Source organism: Protopterus annectens, chromosome 3.part0, assembly GCF_019279795.1.
Source record: "Protopterus annectens isolate FY-2018-M chromosome 3.part0, PAN1.0, whole genome shotgun sequence".
Taxonomy (NCBI): Eukaryota; Metazoa; Chordata; order Ceratodontiformes; family Protopteridae; genus Protopterus; species Protopterus annectens.
The window spans coordinates 1167052737-1167072151 of record NC_056731.1 but is presented as its reverse complement, the minus strand read 5'-3'; the positions used below and the strand labels follow the sequence as shown (position 1 = coordinate 1167072151).

The window sequence follows — 19415 nt, the reverse complement described above, 5'->3', positions numbered from 1 at the left end:
AATTTGTTTTAGAAGCAACCTTGGGCAAAAAGGATGGATTGGTTCTTAAGGATACTCTATCCTTGTGGAAGACAAAGTAAGGGGGATGAACACAGAGAGCATGAAGTTCAGACACTCTCCTAGTCAAGGTAATAGCAACTAGAAAAAGTGTCTTCCAAGAAAGAAATTTTAATGAGCATGTAGCAGCTGGTTCGAAAGGGGGAAGTATCAAGGATGCCAGCACTAAATTTAGGTCCCACTGTGGTGGAGGATCCCTAACAGGGAACACCCCTCTGAGAAAGGCTTTACAAAGTTTGTGAGACATAATGTTCTGGTCTGCAAATCCGACATGGAAATTCGGGATTGCTGCCAACTGGACTTTAACTGTGGAAGAAGAAGAACCGGAGTGAAAAATTTCAGCTAGAAAGTCCAAGACTGACTGAATAGGGGCAGTAAAAGGGTCTATGTTCTTAGACTTTGCCCAAAAGGAGAAACGTTTCCATTTGCTAGAGTAAATCCTCCTGGTAGAGGACTTTAGAGAAGCTACTATGATATCTCTAATGGGGTTAGAGATCATAGGAAGCCTGGCTAAGGAAGGAAGTGGAGCAGCCAAGCGGTGAGGTTGAGGGAATGAATGGACCGGTGCAGTTGACCTGACTGGTGGGTCAGAAGATCTGGAACTGGGTCCAGATGCCAAGGCTGCACCAAGAGATGGCGATGAAGGAATGGGAACCAAATTTGTTGAGGCCAGTATGGGGCAATGAGAATCAGCTTGGCTCTCAAGACGGTAGCTTTCTGGAGTACTTGAGGTATTAACGGAAAAGGGGGGGAAAGCATAAAGAAGTCCCCGGGGCCAATCCTGGGTTAGAGTGTCTCTGGGGGGATGGCCCAGAAGTGGAAAGAGAGAGAAGAAGTCTGGGCATTTGCTGTTTTGGGGTGTAGCAAAAAGGTCGCAGCATGGGCAGCCCCACTCCTGAAAAATCTCCTCCACTATAGATTGTTTGAGAGACCACTCATGAGGCATGAGTATAGCTCTGCTCAATCTGTCCGCTATTATGTTGGTTTTCCCGGGGATATGCATTGCTACCAGAAACCAATGAGAGGAGATCGCCCATTGCCAAAGTCTGAGAGCTTCTCGACCCAAAGGATAGGACTTGGTCCCGCCCTGCTTGTTGATGTACCATACCACGGACATGTTGTCCGTGTGAACTGCAATAGTTCCTAAGGGAAGAAAGTCGTTGAGGGCTTGCAACGTTAAAAGCACTGCTCTCATCTCTAGGACATTTATATGCAGGTGGTATTCGAACAGTTGCCACGTACCATGGACCATCCTGCCCTGATAATGCCCCCCCCACCCGACCAGGGAGGCATCCGAAGTGACCGTGGCTACCGGGGCTGGGGGGACAAATGGTCTGCCCTGATGGACTAGGGGGGAAGAAGTCCACCAGGATAGATGGCTTTTGCAGGTCTGTGTCACCAGGATCTTGTGACGCATGAGTAACTGCTGGAAGGACCATTGGGTAAACAACATCCACTGTAGGAGACACATGTAAAAACGGGCCAGAGGAAGAAGTGTGATGGCAGCTGCCATAAGGCCTAGCACTTTCAGGACCAACCTGGCTTGTACCTTTTTGCTGGATAGGATGATCCAAACATGGTTTTAGATATCCAGGATTCTTTGGTTTGTTAGGTTTGCTGACATCCGAGTAGTGTCTAGATCTGCGCCTATAAAGGTAATAGATTGGCAAGGCGATAAGGAAGACTTTTCAAAGTTGACTGAAATTCCTAACTGACTGCAGAGACGTAGAGTATAATCTCTGGCTTGGAGAAGTTGATGCCTGGTGGTGGCTGAGAGGAGCCAGTCGTCTAGATACGGAAACACCTGGAATCCTTGACGTCTCAGGTGAGCCGTGACCGCTGCCATGCATTTGGTGAACACTCTGGGGGCTGTAGTGAGACCAAAGGGCAGGGCTCTGAATTGAAAATGACTGGTCCCCAGCTGAAAGTGGAGAAACCTTCTGGAGTGTCAGTGGATTTTTATGTGATAGTACGCATCTTGAAGGTCTATGGAGCACATCCAGTTGTTTTTGCCCAGAAAGGGCAAAATCGATTGAAGTGTGACCATCCGAAATCTTGCCTTTTTGACAGACTTGTTTAGCCTGCTGAGGTCTAATATTGGTCTCCAGTCTCCCGTCTTTTTGGGAACCAAAAAGAACCTTGAGTAGATTCCGGACTCTAAATGATCTGTTGGAACTGGCTGGATGGCCCTTTTCTCTAGAAGCTTTGAAACCTCTAGCTTTGCAATTTCCCTTAGACCGGGTGGAACGTCTGGAAGGGAACCTTTTTGAGGGAAGGGGCTTTTCTCGAAAGGTATTTTGTAACCCTCGGATATGATCGACTGTACCCATTTGTCTTGAGAGAGGGAAAGCCAGGCTTCTGGGTACAGCAACAATCTCCCCCCGACTGCCTCCAAGGGTGGGCAGTCGGGCAACACCTCAGGGATGCTGGGAGGGCTTGTCAGAGAGAGGCTGTCTGCTGCCCTGGTTCTGCGGACCCCCTCTGCCCCTAGGGTGGCATCTGTTGTTATTACCCCCTCTGCCTCTGGGGGTAAACTGACCACGTGCGTCAGGCGTGACTCCCTGTGATTTTCGGAACCACATTTTCCCTCCCTTCTGACCTTTGGGGTAAGGTCTAGAAGGGGTAGAGAAACGGACTCCTATGGCAGAAAGAGTCTTGCCGTCTTGCTCGCACCTGGTCAAAGTGTCCTTCACCTGAGGTCCAAACAAAGTTGTCCCATCAAAGGGAGAGTTTGTGAAGGATGCCTTAAAGGGGTCTGCAAAATTGCAAAGCCGCATCCAGGACTGACGTCTGAGAGCCACTCCTGTGCCTGCGGCTCTACTCGCCCCATCGGCTGCATAAGAAATGAGCCGCATGGAGGAGTTAGTTATGGAATTTAGGATTCCCAGCTGAGAGGCAATCTTCTCTTGAGCCCCAGCAGCTGACGGATCCTGTACTACCTCACTCAATTCTTTGAGGATATCTCTTTGAAGTCGGGTGAAGTGTCATAAATAATTCAGCGAACGCATAGCAAAGGTCGTTGAGGAAAACATCTGCTTACCATACCTGTCCATGGTCCTAGACTCCTTGTTAGGAGGATGGACTGGTACGGAAGGATCTGCAAGTTCCTTCTTGGTGGCGGCCGCCACCACCATGGCATCAACCGGGACACCTTTAGTGAGAAACTGTTTTTCAGTGGGGGCCGTGAAATTTTAGAAGGCCTCCTGGGGACTGGTTCCACAGAATCAGGAGATGCCCACGCCTTTCGAGCTATCACGTCCATGAGGGGGTCGAAAGGCGGAGACACCCAGGAGGTGGAGGGTCGAGATCCAAAAGCCTCCAGGTATACCGACTCATCCTTGGAGGGATTAATGGAGGGCCAGTTCCCCCTCTGTTTCAGGAGTTCAAGGATGTCTGAAAAAGAGACATCCTCAGAGGGGGATCTTGGGGACCCCTCCGACTCATCTAAGTCGGTATCTGATGTTGTAGACTCAGGGGAGTCTACGTGCTTCCTCTTGCAGGTCCCCTTATGCGGGGGTTCCCCTGAAGGATCAGGAAAAACCTCGGAAGAGGAAGTTCTTCCCAATGGGGAAACCTGGGGCAATGGATCTCTGGGTCCGGGAGAAAGAGAGTGGGAAGAGACATCTACAGGCACCGTAGAGGGAGGAGCTAAAGGAACCGAATGCTGACTAAGCTCGGGGGCTAGCACACTCCTCATCACCTCGAAGGCCCCCCCTCCCGGGGAGGACCAAGAGCTCCCGCTCCAAAAAAACAGGAATCCCCGGCCCCACCGAAAAGGAAGGCTCCGAAGCAGATGTCGGCGCCGAGCTCACCAAGGCCGAAGCCCCGAGAGGGAGAATGGGGTCGGACAAGGGTCCGATGCCACTCGCCCCCTCGGAACCGACCAGGGAAGCCCGACGACCGGATCCCTCCAAGGACGGTCTCAAGGAGGAGATAGGAGTCGAAGACGACGGAGCCAAAAGGGGTGGTATCGGCTCCGAAGCACCAACAGTCACGGTACCAATAATCTCCGGCTCCGAGCTCTGAAAGAGAGTCGAAGGAGGAATTTCTGGAGGGTGTGGAATAGCGGTCATCTGCTGAGATGGGCTATGGAGCATCTGGGCCAGTGCCTGTGATTTCAGCAGTCTACTCACCACTCTCTCTAAGTCATGGTCTGAGAGTCTGGAAGACCTTGAGGATCGGCTCCGATGGCTCCGCTCCGAAAGTAAGGGAGAGGCCAGAGCCGAGTGGATAGACTCCAGTGAAGGAGATCTAGATCTCTTTCTCGACGGAGCCATCGGAGCCGAAGAACCTTCGGTTCCAGTTGGAGCCGACAGCTTGTCGGCTCCGAGCTGGGTTAGAGATGTGTTGGCTCCAGCTGGAGCCGACACAGGCTTCGAAGCTAGGGTATCGGCTCCAGCCGGAGCCAACACAGGTGCCGAAACCAGGGTATCGGTGCCGATCGGCGCTGATACTAAACTTTCTGAGCAGGAAGGATCGGCTCCAGACGGAGTCGATCTTGACTCCGGTGGAGTCAGAACCAAGGCCACAGACTTGGACACTGAAGGATGGGCCTTGGATGGCTTTGAGGGCTTCCCGGAGCCGGACTTAGCCGGGGAGCTCTCAGGCTTGAGAAGACCCCTTAGAATCAATTTATTTCTACGTTCCTGCAGGACTCTCTGGCTGAAAGAGTGGCAAAGAGCACAGGAGTCCTGCAGGTGTAGGGGTCCCAGGCAATAAATACAAGAAGTGTGACCATCTATCAGAGACATCTTCTGACAGCACGAGTCACACTTCTTAAAGCCTGAGACCCTAGTGTCTTTAGACATGACTGAGTACTAAACACAAACACACACACACTCAGTCCAAAAATTACACTAACTATATTAAGTACAGGGAAATAAAAAATTCAGACACACCTAACACAAATCCTGACAGGAAATTGTTTGGGAGGGTAAGGCCTAAGGCCTGAATAACAGAAAAAATATGGATAAGGGAATGGAAAACTAACGGGAATAGGGCTAAGTGAATCGAGGTACTGACTATAAATAAGTAAATATTTAGGTACTGGGATAGCTAAATCTCTTGGAAAAGAGTAATTAAATTCACTTACCAGGAGCTGGCAAAAAAGGTGACCTCATGAGCGAAGCGGCAAACGAGATCTGGGTAATCACCGCCTTGCATCATGGGATATGGGGCTGCCTTGAGCTGGTAAAAGTGACTCTCGAGCTTAGCAAGTGCCGAGTTGGAGCCGAGGATTGGCTCTGAACCCATCCAGCAAGAATGAAGGCGAGATTGACAACTTAACATGAGATGTTCATAATGTTACCTCCCCACAAGTTAAGTTTCAAACACAGTATCTTCGGGTGCTCAGATAACACAGCTGGCCATTTGAATGTGAGGCATGGTTGCATCTTGTACCTTTGCAGTTACCTTTCACAGCGCAGTCCTCCACCAGTCATGTTTCTTGACTTTCAATTCAAATCTACAGTGCTCAGCTGGACATCAGTGTCTGATGGTGCATGGTTGGAATCCTTCATCCACCCAATGATGTGTGCCGAGTCATTCATCATGGCTGATGTGTGGCTTTGGTTATTAATTTTTCTAAGCACATGGGTTGGTCATCTATTCTTCTTGGAGTATACCCACAAACATGCAACCTTCTCTGGGCACCAGGCTGCTCATCCATCCAGCTATGAGTGCATGTCTGATAATCTGATGCACCACTGATGTGTAATCACTCAGTAGCTCATCAGAAGCATTTAAGCAGGGTAACATTGTTAATGTTATTTGCATGTCATCTTGCTACCTCCAAAATTAAAATCTAGACAACTTCATCTGATTGCCATTTTTCAGTTCTGTAATCATAAAATGACATTTACTATCTTGCAGATATATATATCTTTATCAGATCTCTGGTGCATGCATCCAGACTGGTTATAAAGGAGTGATCTTTGATTATCTGGTTTCACTAAATCTAATCCTGACCTAGATTTTTGGTCATGATTGGGACTACTAGAGTTCTGCCATGGATGCATTTCTTGCATTTCAGGATGCTGTAAGAAACTAATCTGTCTTAGACCTGTATTCGTACTTCATAGCCTTCAAAGCTTTCTTGAAGATATAAATACATATTTTGGTTAGTCTATTTGTAGCTAGATTATGGGAGGCAGATTTGTTAACAGATTAAGCTGCTGTAAAGTAATGTGGGCAATTATCACCAACAATTTACTCTGAAAGATCTTTTTGTTTTATAAACGTTATTCATAATATTTCAACACTTACTAACTCTGAATAGACAATGTCTGGCTATTTTATAATGGGTATCCAAATCAAAACTGGCCCTTTGTAAGCAATATGGATACTGTGCCAATAATAATATCTATTTGTATTTGCTAACCAGTTAGGCCCACTGGACACAAAGTCCCTTTTCATGGGCAACCAGTGAGCAATGTCTGACTAAATGACTTGCTCAAGGCCACACAGTAGGAAAATGAGAGCTGTTATACCAGTTGCCAGTGCAGTGATGGACACTCTAGTGGGGGCATAGGTGCTTGCCGTAGTATATTCAGAACTATTTTGCATGCAGTAGAACTCTTTGCTAAATCCTCCTTCAGTGTGAGGCAATCTCCCACAGCAGTAATACAATGTCTACATTTTCACAGCTTCATGTATCCTATCGTGCATGCTTTTCATTCAGGGTTATGCAGTGTTGAAAGAATTACCACTATAGATGCATATAATAAAATCTCTAATATATAGGTACTTTAACTTTTCTTTTTAGGCTATGAATGTATGATACATTACATCATTATCATTGACCTAACCTTTTTTGAAGAGACAGTAGATTTGTAATAATTCTGGGTCATATTTGGTTTCTTTGTGGATAAATGTATCAGTTACTGTCAGCAGAGAAATCAGTGACGCATAGAACATACCTACAGTAGGTTCTTAAGAAGAAAATAAATGACTGCTAGACCACCATGGAAAACAATTTATTAAAACAGGAGGATAAAATCAATGAAATAAATCACTAAAAACTAAAGTCAATCCAAAAAGCAAGATAAGAGCTTTCAACCTTCCGGCCTTCTTCAGATATTTTCTTTTTTTCGCTCATTTCACCGGTTCTAGACCTTTAGCGATTAACAGGGACTTCATTTACTATTGTTTACAGTAGGTTATTGGTGTTACGTGCTTGCAGTCTTTTATATGACAGCCGTGATAGCCCACCAGTATTACCAAGTTCTTAGTTCCCTAAATTTAATGTTGTAGGGGCATGCTCCAAAAATGATCAACACTGCAGCTGGGCTACTATCTTTACAGATGCCTAAAAGGCAGATAGGATGTCTACAGTTCCTCAATCTTTTAAATTTTTATACACTATTCACAAACTTGACCCAGTATCTATACTGTAGTTGACTTCACTGTTGCTAAACACTTATTTAATTCTAATCCCAATCTTTCTAATAAGGATGGGAAAATTATTAATAGCTAGGGGAAAAAAGGGGTCTATATCAGATGCACAAAAAGACTTTAGCGAGAACAGTCACATGAGCAAAAATGCCGGGAATTGAAACTGTGATTGTGGGGTCGTGTTACAGTGAGGAGTGGGATATTTGCCCTTTCCTCACTGTAGTGTGACCTCGGAGTTGGAATATATAGTTAGCGGGGGGGGGGTCACAGCCCCCCACAATAGTAATTTCTATTACCGGCATTTTTGCTCATGTGAGCATTCACGGTAAAGTCTTTTCGGTTTTATAATACAGACCCGGGAAAAAGTATATACTTTTGCAACTTTGATTTCCATAATTTTAAATTGTTGACTCGTCTTTTAAAGTTTGTTCTAACAAATTGTGAAAGTATGAGAAATGTTTTGTCCACAGCTTTTTCTTGTGAAGAAATATCTGCTTTAAATAACTTAGTTTCTTCTACTGCACAGGTCATTACTCATTGTTTGCAGTGTGTGTATGATTCTGTTAGTATTTCTTCCAGGGCTATGGCCACTGATACTGTTTTAAGGAGGTTTGCTTGGCAGCATTCTCAGAACCTCCCAGGTGATGTAAAACATGAGATTTTTAAATTCTCCCACAGATAGAGATTTAGTGTTTGCTCCCCCCTGCTGCTGCAGAGGTAATCAAAAAATCACACTGATTCTAAAGACAACCACAAAGCATTCTATAGTTATGTCAAGAATCTTAATGGCAACATTCAGATCTGCTCTGAGTTACAGCACAATGGCACTAAATATACAGAACCAACTGATATTGCCAACATCCTGGCAGATAGGTTCAGTGCTAACTTTACCCCCCTCTCACCCTCTAAAGGGCCCATTTCTATACCAGAAGAATGCAAAGTTCCTGTAATCATGGCTGCACATGTAAAAAACACACTCTCCAAAGCCAAGAATACAGCATCTATGGGACCTGCCAACATCCCAGGCTGTGTTCTACATGAACTACAGAACAAACTGGCACCCCACCTAAGTACCACATTCAATCATAGCCTCACCTCAGGGTTTGTGCCTACTGAATGGTGCACAGCGACAGTTATCCCATTCCACAAAGGGGGAGCCACCATGGACCCATGAACTACCACCCCATTAGCCTGACGAGCCTGGTCTGCAAGGCTATGGAACGTATCATCATGGAACTTATAAACAATGACATTGGTAATCTCCAAACTCTGGATCCCACCCAATTCAGGTTTGTAAAAGACAGATCATGTCTCCTAAACCTGATAGACTTCTTTGAAGTGATCACCAAAGCCGTAGATGAGGGTAAGATGGTTCACACATCCTATCTTGATCTTGCCAAGGCTTTTGACACCATCCCCCACTCTGGAATTATAGATAAACTCACTAAACTAGGTATAAATCCTTATGTCACAAGATGGGTTGCCAACTGGCTCACTGACAGAACCCACACTGTGAAAGTAGCAGATTCCAAATCCAACTTCAGACCAGTGACAAGTGGAGTACCACAGGATTCAGTCCTGGCTCCTCTCCTGTTTGGTTTCTACTTTTCAGAAGTACAGGCTAACACAGAAGGTCTTTGACTAGTGAAGATCGCAGTTGCCTGCAAACTAGGATCCATAATCAAAACTCCTAATGATGTGGACATCTTAGAAAAGGGCCTCACTGAGACAGATGCCTGGTGTCAAAGCCATGGCCTCAAGTTCAATGCCAAAAAGTGCATTGTCATCCCTTTTGGTAAAAACTCTGTACTCATGAACTACCATATAGGCATAGTCTACTTAACACCAAAAGTGTGATAAGAGACCTTGGGACACAGGTAAACAGTAGTCTCACCTTTGATAATCACATCGCCACAGTAGTCAGGAAATCCTTCTATGTGGCACACCTCATCACAAAAGGTTTCTCATCCAGGAAAAAAGAGGTCATTGTTCCCCTCTACTTGTCACTCATTAGACCCATTATAGAGTACAACGCTCCTTTTGGTATGTACCTCACAAGACATCTACAACAACTAGTAAGACTGCATAAATACCTCATAACAAGGATTACCGGCCTCAAACAGATGCCCTATGCAGACCATCTCAAAAAACTCCAGCTTTACTGCATTGCATATCATCTACTCAGGGGTGATCTCTGCCTAACATACAAAGCTATGTCAAACCAGAGCTGTTGGACATGCTCCACTTAAAGAAATCCCAATCCCTCCAAGCTACACACTCTAGGGACCTAAACCTTGTCAGCACAATAAACAGAACATACCGGAGGGATAGATTCCTATCCCAGAGACTTCTCATACTCTGGAATAAACTACCTATCTATATCAAACAAAACTCCTCATTAGCACTCTTCAAGAAAAATCTTGATGATTGGATGGGAAATAGGAAATTCACCCCGGGGATCACCTCTGTTGCTCTGCTTGACAGGCACACAGGAAAATAATTTTCTTGGGTGGCGAAAGCCAGGGTACCTTTTTGGCTAAGCTTATACAGGCCCTAATATTTTCAGCCTTCCTTTTCCAAATTGTCCAAGGAATTTTATTTCTCCTTATCCATTTAATAAACAGTCTCAATAGAATTCAAGTAAACAGATATTTAAGAAGAAGTGGAAAGAGGGTTTCAAACAGAAGTCTCAAACCTCCAAAAAACATGAACAGCCCAACAAGCCTAAATGACTATTCAAGAGTCCTTGTGACCCACCCTGGCCCCTTTTCTCCTCCAGAAAGTCTGAATCTCCATTTTTCTCTTAGGTAACAGTTTGTTTCAGACAAAAGGGTTCTGAAAATCATTTATTATGGTGACAGATGGCAGTGGGAGGAAATTCCTCCTTTCCAGGAAGTCACTCCTTATCCTGCAGATCAGACTGTTTTGTTTCCACCTGTTCTTCATCACATGCTGTCCCAAGAAGTGCTAGAACCAGTTCCTTCTTCCCAGAATGGGAAGGGGTTTAATTCAAAAATGTTCCTAGTGCCAAAGAAAGAAAAGTCTTGGAGACCAGTTCTGGATCTTTCTTTCCTAAACATGTTTGTGACAGTCCCCACATTCAAAATGATGTCACTTCACAACCTGTTTCCTCTTCTTCCTCTTTCAAGTTTCCTGGCAAGACTAGACTTAAAAGATGCTTACCATTACAGTACTATTCATCTACACTTCAGGCATTTCTTAAGGTTTTGTGTATATGGATCACATCATGAGTTCTCTGCTTTACCCTTTGGACTATCCACTGTACCAGGAATGTTCACAAAGTGTCTAGCTCCAGTTATACCCCATTGCAGGCTACAGGCTATCCACGTGTTTTGATATTTAGATGACTTGCTTATCTTTACCTTTGCAGAGTCTTTTTCAAAAAGGCAAGAATCTCTCTCTTGGGTGAAATATATTTTGCACAAGCTGGGATTCCAATAGAACAGTCAAGTCTTTCTTAACTCCCTCACACAGAATTCTGGGGTGTCAAATAGACACCTCAGCTCATACAGCTTTTCTTCTACAGGAAAAATAAATCTTTATTTAGATCTGTTTCAAAGATTTTCCTTTCAGACTTAGGTCACTGCAATATAATCCCTTAGGATTTTGGGTTTCATTGCATTGGTGGTTCTCATGAACCCCCTGGAAAGACTTGAAATGAGAAAGATACAGTGATATCTGAAATATCTTTGATCCCAGTATCAGCACCCTTTATCTTTTCAAATCCCAGTACAGGGGGTTGTCAGAAGAGAAATCATTTGGTGAAGACAACAGATATCCTAAAATCCAGTTCTTCCCTTCTCCCCCCCAACTGCAAACCTCAAGTTGCTTGATAGTTTGAACACATGGAAGGTACCCTCAAGCTTTGGAAGCTGGCCAGCTGTTATATCCTTGGCATGATGTAACCCATATAGATAAGCCAATTGTGGCAGTGATTATTTGAACATCTACTGCTATGGTAAGTTCATCTTACACAATTGTGTTTTCCTAGTAACAAGCAAGAGAAATAAAAAATACAGCTACTTCTATATTCACTTCATTTTTTATTTTACCTCTGCAACATCCAGAGTGACCCAAATAGTTCAAAGATACTCAGCTAACAGTTTATGTAATGCCACATGCAGTATGTTTTGCTGTTCTCATTCATTATCACTTTTCATTGCTTCTAATTCAGTTTCACCATCCACATTTTAACTTTTGTGTGTACTTGATGTCTTGTATATATTTCCCTGTATCTTGTCATTACAACCTGGACTCTTTTTTACCACCCTTCAATTTTCACACTTAATCATTAGTGTCTAATGTGCGTTTGTGTGTTCACTGATTCTGCCCTCCTCAGCAACATCTGTAGTAGTTTCATGATTGTGAAAAAGCTATGTTGTAGATCATTTTAAATGCTTTTATGGTATACATGTTAGCATTTATTTATTGACTATACTGTGTTTGAATACAATTAGTGTCCTGTTATTAATAAGCTTCCAGTTTTCTTGATTTTCATCTTTTTATAATAAAAAAACATCTCTTGTAGCTGTTTCCAAGTAGACTACCATCTTCAGAACCTTCTGTAATATGAAATGTTTCTTTGATAGCAAGTTTTTTATATTTCCACAAATTACACAACACAAATATGTCTGTTAATGATCACACTGCATCATTCCAAAATGCCAGTGTTTTGATAGTCTGTGCAGTAGAATCACATATTCAGATAAAATTGTGTTTACCAATGTATTTCTTTTGTGGAACTTAAATAGATTTACAATTATCGTTAGATGGAAGCTTAAAAATGTTGCAAAATCTTCAAATTATTCCAGTTAAGGCTCTTCTTGTGCATGTAAGCTGCACACACACACGCACACACACACACACACACACACACACACACACACACATACACACACATGCACACACATGCACACACGCATGCACACGTGCGCGCGCACACACGCACACACACACTCACACACACACACACACACACACACACACACACACACACACACACACAGCTCTTATATCAACCTTCAGATTCTCACAAGTATAAAACAAGCTCTCGCCTTGCTTTTTTGCCATTTTCTTCCACTTCTCTATTAATTAGCCTGCTACCTTCCTAAATTACTTATATGCTTGGTTGGTCTCATTTCCCAATATGTCATGACAACTCAAGGCTAAATATCAAGCACAGTCTAGTGTATATTCACATATAAGTAGATACACAGTAGTATCCATACAGCACAGAATCCATTATAAATACATTAAAAGCAATTTCTCATCTAGTTTTATTATTTTCTGTTAAACATAAATTGGAAATTTTAACTCCATTGTTATTGACAAGTTGTATTCTATTACTTCTCTTTGCACTGCACTTTCATACTGCTAAGAATATCAGCATTAAAACAAAATATGAGTTTCTGTTTCTGTGAGAATCTGCAATTCAGAAAGAAAGATTTACACAAAGCAATCAAGAGTAATTAATTAGCCAGTGTTGTGTACTATGCTGAGTTGCAACATGGATCGACACAGTTATGTCCTCTCTCAACAAGCCATCATGCATAACAACCTTCCATCGCATAACATCAGTATAGAAATGAGCTTGTTGTTTGACAGATAGGTGGGTAGGGTTTTTCAAAAGCCTGCACTGTGCTCCTGCGTGATATTTCTGAATCTAGCTACTAGTCTTTCCTACAGCACCGAAGTATGTCCATTTATGAAAATCTAAGTCTCAGGAACATCTCATGCAGAGATTTCAGTGGCATTAATGAAAATGCAATGGAAGTCTCACTCTTCTCTTTGAGAATGTTCAATATTTGGAGAAGATATATCTGGGATAAAATTGTACATCCTCCATTTTCTGATTCATTCTTCACTATTGTTCGTTAATAGTCTATGGAATGAAACTGAGCCTAAGTGCAGCTTTATGCATCAGTAATCACAGAACAGCAGGAAAGTCATACTGAATCATACTGATACATTAGTATCTTGTGTCCAATTCAGTTTTGTCCAAATGTAGCTTCCAGTTAAGTACTCTAACCTAAAAAGAAAGTGTTTCACTGTTTTTGGTTATTAAACTGTACACTGATACTTTCAGGGCTGGCCTAAGTCTGTTGGGCAAAATAGGGTTTGTAACCTGTCTGTTCCTTGTGTTTTTCTGGCAACTCACTGAGGATTAAAGTCACTAAATAATGACAGACATTTGAGTGTCATATTCCCTATCATTCAGAAAATACATGCTAATTCAAATCTTGTTATTCTATGAACTTTCTAAGTTTATACAAGCAATACTTAAAAATTTGTCCCTAGTTTTGGACTTTCCCCCCATTATTTCTGTTTTTGTCAAGAATTCATGCCCTAAGAGGTTGGTGTATGTTGGAGATTAAAATAAAACAGTGAGAAAAAATGACAAGTATTATGGCAATGTAAAAAAAAAGATGTAATGTTCAAAACTGGCAAAAGGATTAGAGATAGTGCATCAGGAAAATGAGGAACAATGTGGTAGGAAAAGACAGCTGTCTTGTCTCTGAAGAAAGTGAAATGGACAATTCAAAGAAACAGGATATCTTAGAATAAGAGATCAAAGCCATGGTCTCAAGCTAAATGCAAAAAAATGCGTAGTAATCCCCTTTGGAAAAAACAGAGTAACCACAAACTACAACATAGCTAGACATCTCCAGCAGCTGGAGAGACCACAAAGGTACCTAACCAAGAGGATTACTGCCCTCAAAAAGTTGCCCTATGCAGCACAATTGAAAAAGCTAAGACTGTTCTCTGTTGCATACCACTTTCTCAGAGGCGATCTCTGACTAACGTACAGAGCCATGTCCAACCCAGAATTGTTGAACATGTTCCATCTTAGCAAAACCAAATCTACACGAGCTACACACTCTAGGGATATAAACCTCAACACAACAATGAATAGAACATGCTGGAGGGATAGATTCCCTTCGCAGAGACTTCCCTTACTATAGAACAGGGTCCCAATCTAGATAAGACAGAGCCCCTCACTATCACTCTTCAAGAGGAACCTTGATGAGTGGATGGGTAACAGAAAGTTCACACCGGGGATCACACCAACAGCACTACTAGATAGGGGCCAAGGGTACTAGCTGCTAGTACAAGGGTCTAGGGAACTACTAAAGGAACGGTGAATGCCGCACAACGTGGCTGGGCTAATATATGCCTTCAGGCAGATAGCCCAGTACCAACCTATGAACCTATGAACCTATCAGGAACAGGGTAAGAATATGGCTAATAAGGAGGCTAACAAGAAAGCAATTACACTGCATGATTTGTCTGAGGGTGGCAGATGGATATAAATGGTTTTTTAAATATGTTAGAGATTTTAGGAATCCTTATATAAAAGTTGGGTTAACAGAAGTCGGTGAAATAAGTATAAAGAAGGTAGTGAACGGATACTAAACATATGCTTTATTTCTGATTTTTAATTAGAATGTAAAGACATGGGGTCAGAGTTGCTTTAAAGAGTAGGTAAAAATAGCAAGTCATAAACAGGGAATGAGGGAACGAGCTTTGGGTGTTAAAATGACAAGAGACAGTGATTGGATGAGTTGCAGCCCCATGTATTCTGAATTGTCAGCAGCAATGTTTTCTGGGCTTTTAGAAGGTTATACAGTCTTTGCTTAGATGCAGGGGTGGTAGCAAAGGATTAGAAGGTGGCTATGATGATATCATTGTATAAAGATAATACAGGAAGAAGTCTGTTCATTCTAAATCAGTTAACCTCAATTCTATGCTTGGAAAGGTGATAGAAATAATTTTATTGAGTAGTATGTCTGAATCCTGCACCTTAGTGATCTTGAAGATAGAAAATATCAGCTCTTCATACACTGAAGGCTCTGTTATTTTAGTTTTATAGAAGAATACAAATGATTGACAGCTGAAGTAAGCAAGTAGAACCCAGTAAACCCGGATCATGTGTACTTCAATAAAGACCATTAATATATAACCACAAAGTAGGCTAGTGGGAAGATGAGAGACTTGGACTGGGATCCAAGTTGCTTATCCACTGATACCTAACAAGGGATGGATCAGACTAATATGTCTGATGAGTTAATCATAGGCTCAAAGACAATATAAGAAAATATAACATAGTGTTATTTGAGAAACAGGACTATCTTTGATCATATTATATAAATAAACTCCCCATGTAAAACTTACAGTTATTGAAATCTGGGTACCTTCATGAATAGCAGATTATGCTTTGACAATCACATATCAAGTGTAGTTAGGAAATCCGTCTTCTTTGCCCACCTTCTTTCCAATGGATTATCCTCTAAAGCCAAAGAAGTCATAATTCCATTGTATTCATCCAGCATTGGGCACATCAATGAATACCATGACACTTTTGGAATGTACCTGTCAAAAACACCACATCCAACTTGAAAAGCCCCAAAGAATTTTAACAAAATCACAGAACTAAGTTCCTTAAGCTACCCAAATAGACTGAACACACTCTCCCAATATTTCATTGTATACAGGCTCCTGCATAGCACCCTTTGCTTAGTGGTCCATGCCACAAAAGACCCTGCACTACTATATCTCTTTTACCTCTGCAAAGCTGGTAGTACCATGAACAGACCTCTCAACTGCTGAATGTAAAAAAAAAATTATAACACTGTCCTTTAAAAATAAGAGCAGATGGCTAAAAAGAGTAGTGTCTCCCTCAACAGTAAGTTAAGGAAGAAAAAAGGGATGTACAAACTTAAAACACTGTAAGAGAGTAGCAAATACCTTTATATAAGCTGTTTGCTAATATTGCTACATTTCACCCATTCAGGAACTTCTTACAGTACTGGCTTTTAGGGCTTCTAATTGCCCTGTGCTGAAAGGCCCAATGGCACAGTGCAGCTAGACAGATGGAACAGTACTATGACTGCCTGTGCTATTGGACTGCTTTTCTAGTCGAACTGTGCTATCAGTCCATTCTATAAAACTAAAAGCACAGTTCAACTAGAAAAAAGAAACAAAAGTGCAACTCTCTGTGTAATTGGAAGATTTTTCTAGTTACACTATGCTGTTTGTCCATTCAACAGTTCTACAGTACAGTGCAGCAAGAAAAACAATCCAATAGCACAGGCAGCGAGACACCTACTAGCAGCTAGACACATACTGTGATACTTGTATAGTTTTCTAGCTGCACTGAGCTATTAGTGTGTGCAACCAAAGCAAAGAGTAGCTAGAAGCCCACACTGCTTTCATTGACTCTATTTTGTCTTAGAGGAGCCAATGAAAGAGCAAAAATTGAAGGTGTCTAAAGGAAATCAGAGCAGCAGAACAAATGCTAAATGGTAGGCTATAATTGTAACATACTACCAAATGAAGAGCAGCTGAAAAGTAAGAGCATGAAAACTCGTACCAAGGATCATAATCTTCAGCACTACATTATTAGGACCTGCTGGCATGATGGATATCTAGCTCAGTACATCCCTTACCTATGGAATAAACGTGAAACATCTTAGCCACCTTTAAATCTAATCCTGATGACTGGATGCATTATCAGAAATTCACACACTTGGTGGTACGTAATATGGCTGTCCTAGACTGAGTAAGCTAATACACTGATTATTAGGCTGCTAATACACTTACAAGCATTTTGAGTTGCTTTGGCTAGGTTACTCAATAGTCATTTTGATTGCATGCCTAGCATGGACCTATGAACCTATGACTGACAGAAAGGGAAAAAGGGCATAGTAATTGGAAGAAAGCTATTGAACAGCCAGTAAGGCTTGGCTCTGGCTATAATCCTATTTAACATGTTCTTATCCAGTGAAACTAGAAGAGAAGAAAGCAGATTTAATGCACTGATGACTTATGAGTACGGATATAGGCACTTACGGAGCTAAAAAATGTGTATGATTGGTACACGTCAGGTAAGATTTAAAGTAAAACAATACAAGATGATGAGTTGTAAAACAGCTTGCAATAAAAACAACCTTCAGTAACAATGCTTAGTAGTCCTTGCCATGAATAAAAGATGAAGGAGAGAAGGGGAGGGTAGAGGCAAGACAGCTACATGGAGGACAACAGTATCACATGAAATGATGCTCTGCCATCTTTCTTTTTAGCCATATTGTCTGTATGCTTATACTAAAATGCAGGGCACAATAAAAAAATGTCATAAAATGCTACACTGTTTGTGTAACATTAAAGATCAGGTTTACCTCCAGATATAAACAGTAGGTGCAAGCACGTGCGTGTGCACGGACACACACGCACACATACACACAGAACATGATGTTGCACATTAATGGAAGGAATCACCCACCCACCTGTATACACATTTATGAAGAACCCCATCTGTTGGTTACTTAGTCTGAAAGCTAGTAACAGCTATAGCAATGGCACAAAAATATCTGTGACATCAAATGTGTCCTATATGATTCAAATATTTCCTCACAATATTGGTACAAAAATATGTGTTAAATCAGAAAATGTAAATAGCAATTCCTTTGATAATCAGGATTATATACCCAGTGTTTTAATGCAGCTATCCAGGTTTCACTATATCTGTTATTTTTCTTTACAGGATGGCAGTGGATATATAGATGAAAATGAACTGGATGCCTTACTTAAAGATCTGTGTGAAAAGAACAAAAAGGTAAATTCAACCTATATTTTAGAGGAAGGCAAATTGTATTTTTGTAAAAGACATGAATCCCTAACTGTAGTGTACATGTGATATACTGTACATTGTGTGTACCTATCAGTTCCATAACGTCACTGTAGTCACCTATGATGCTGAAAGGACATTCTGGGACCTGATACTCACCCATCCATTGCTCTTGGTGTACGGAAATAATTCAGTATAATTGTCCAATAAAAATAAATGAATTCAAATTGGAAATAACTTTCATATGATTAAACAAATCTCCCAATAAGTAACTGAAAACACTTTTTCCAGACTTTGAGTGATTGCAACAATTATCTGTTAGAAACTCTCTATGTTTGTTGTTTTTCATTGAAGGGTATAGCTTTCTGTCATGTTTGTGAAGGTGCACATGCAGTTAACATTATTTAAATAACACCTCAATTACTGCATGCCACATAAATTAATAAATGGAGTTTGGGCTGAAGGCTTGCTCCAGTCCTGAAGATATGACTTTTCCTTAGAAATAATTTTAAAGGTATTACTTATGTGTGCCTGACCCTATGGCATAGAAAGATAAAGCTCTATGACCCAGATGACCTCTATTTAAATACCAACATGGACATTAGAAGAACTGGGCAGGGATAATGGAAATAAGGAAACAATAGCTCACCCTTCCTGTGCGATGGTGATTCAGGTCAGCTGATCACTGCTGTGTAGTGAATGCTTGCCAAACACCAAGCATAGCCAGGCCTGAGGATCTGGGTATAGCTCTACAGAGCCAGTAATGGTAACTGACTATAGTGTGGTTGTGGAAGTATGCAGATATTAGCAAAAGACATCACAGTACCAATGTCAACCAACAGGGTTAGTGTTAGCACCTCAAAGCAAAACGCCTTGATGGATGCCTGGAAGATGGGCTCCATTACTGACCCTCATCTCACAGAGAATCAATGAGCCAGAAAAAGAGCTCACCCCATAAGGAATTAATGATACGGTTGACAGATGGCAGGCATCGGGACCCAAAAAGAAAAGTTATTAGTCATATCACAACTACAAAGTATGGCATAAATCACACTAGCCATTCACTGGCTGTAATTTTGTGCAAGTCATCAAAATATGTCCATTAGAATCATTTGTCATTTTTATAGCTGAATTAAATTCAGATATGTTTCAAAATAGTGTACCTTCACATCTGTGCAGTATTTTCAAACCATCTGGAATAGTTCATTTTAAACTAATACTTCATTCATGAAGATGTGTCACTCAAATCCAAAAAAAAGAAATCAATGTTTCAAGAATGTGTTCAGATGTTATAGACAATAACCAGCCCATCGTGTCACTA

At 41.7% G+C, this 19415-nt stretch overlaps 1 protein-coding gene across 1 annotated transcript in view; it reads left to right on the top strand.

The window, feature by feature from the left end:
- The window catches only part of CALB1 (calbindin 1), a 304441-nt gene that overhangs the window by 274477 nt on the left and 10549 nt on the right, over positions 1 to 19415 (top strand). Inside the window, exon 10 of the mRNA XM_044065392.1 lies at positions 18011 to 18082. Coding sequence (XP_043921327.1) covers positions 18011 to 18082 — 72 coding nt within the window. The remainder of the gene's footprint in view (positions 1 to 18010; positions 18083 to 19415) is intronic.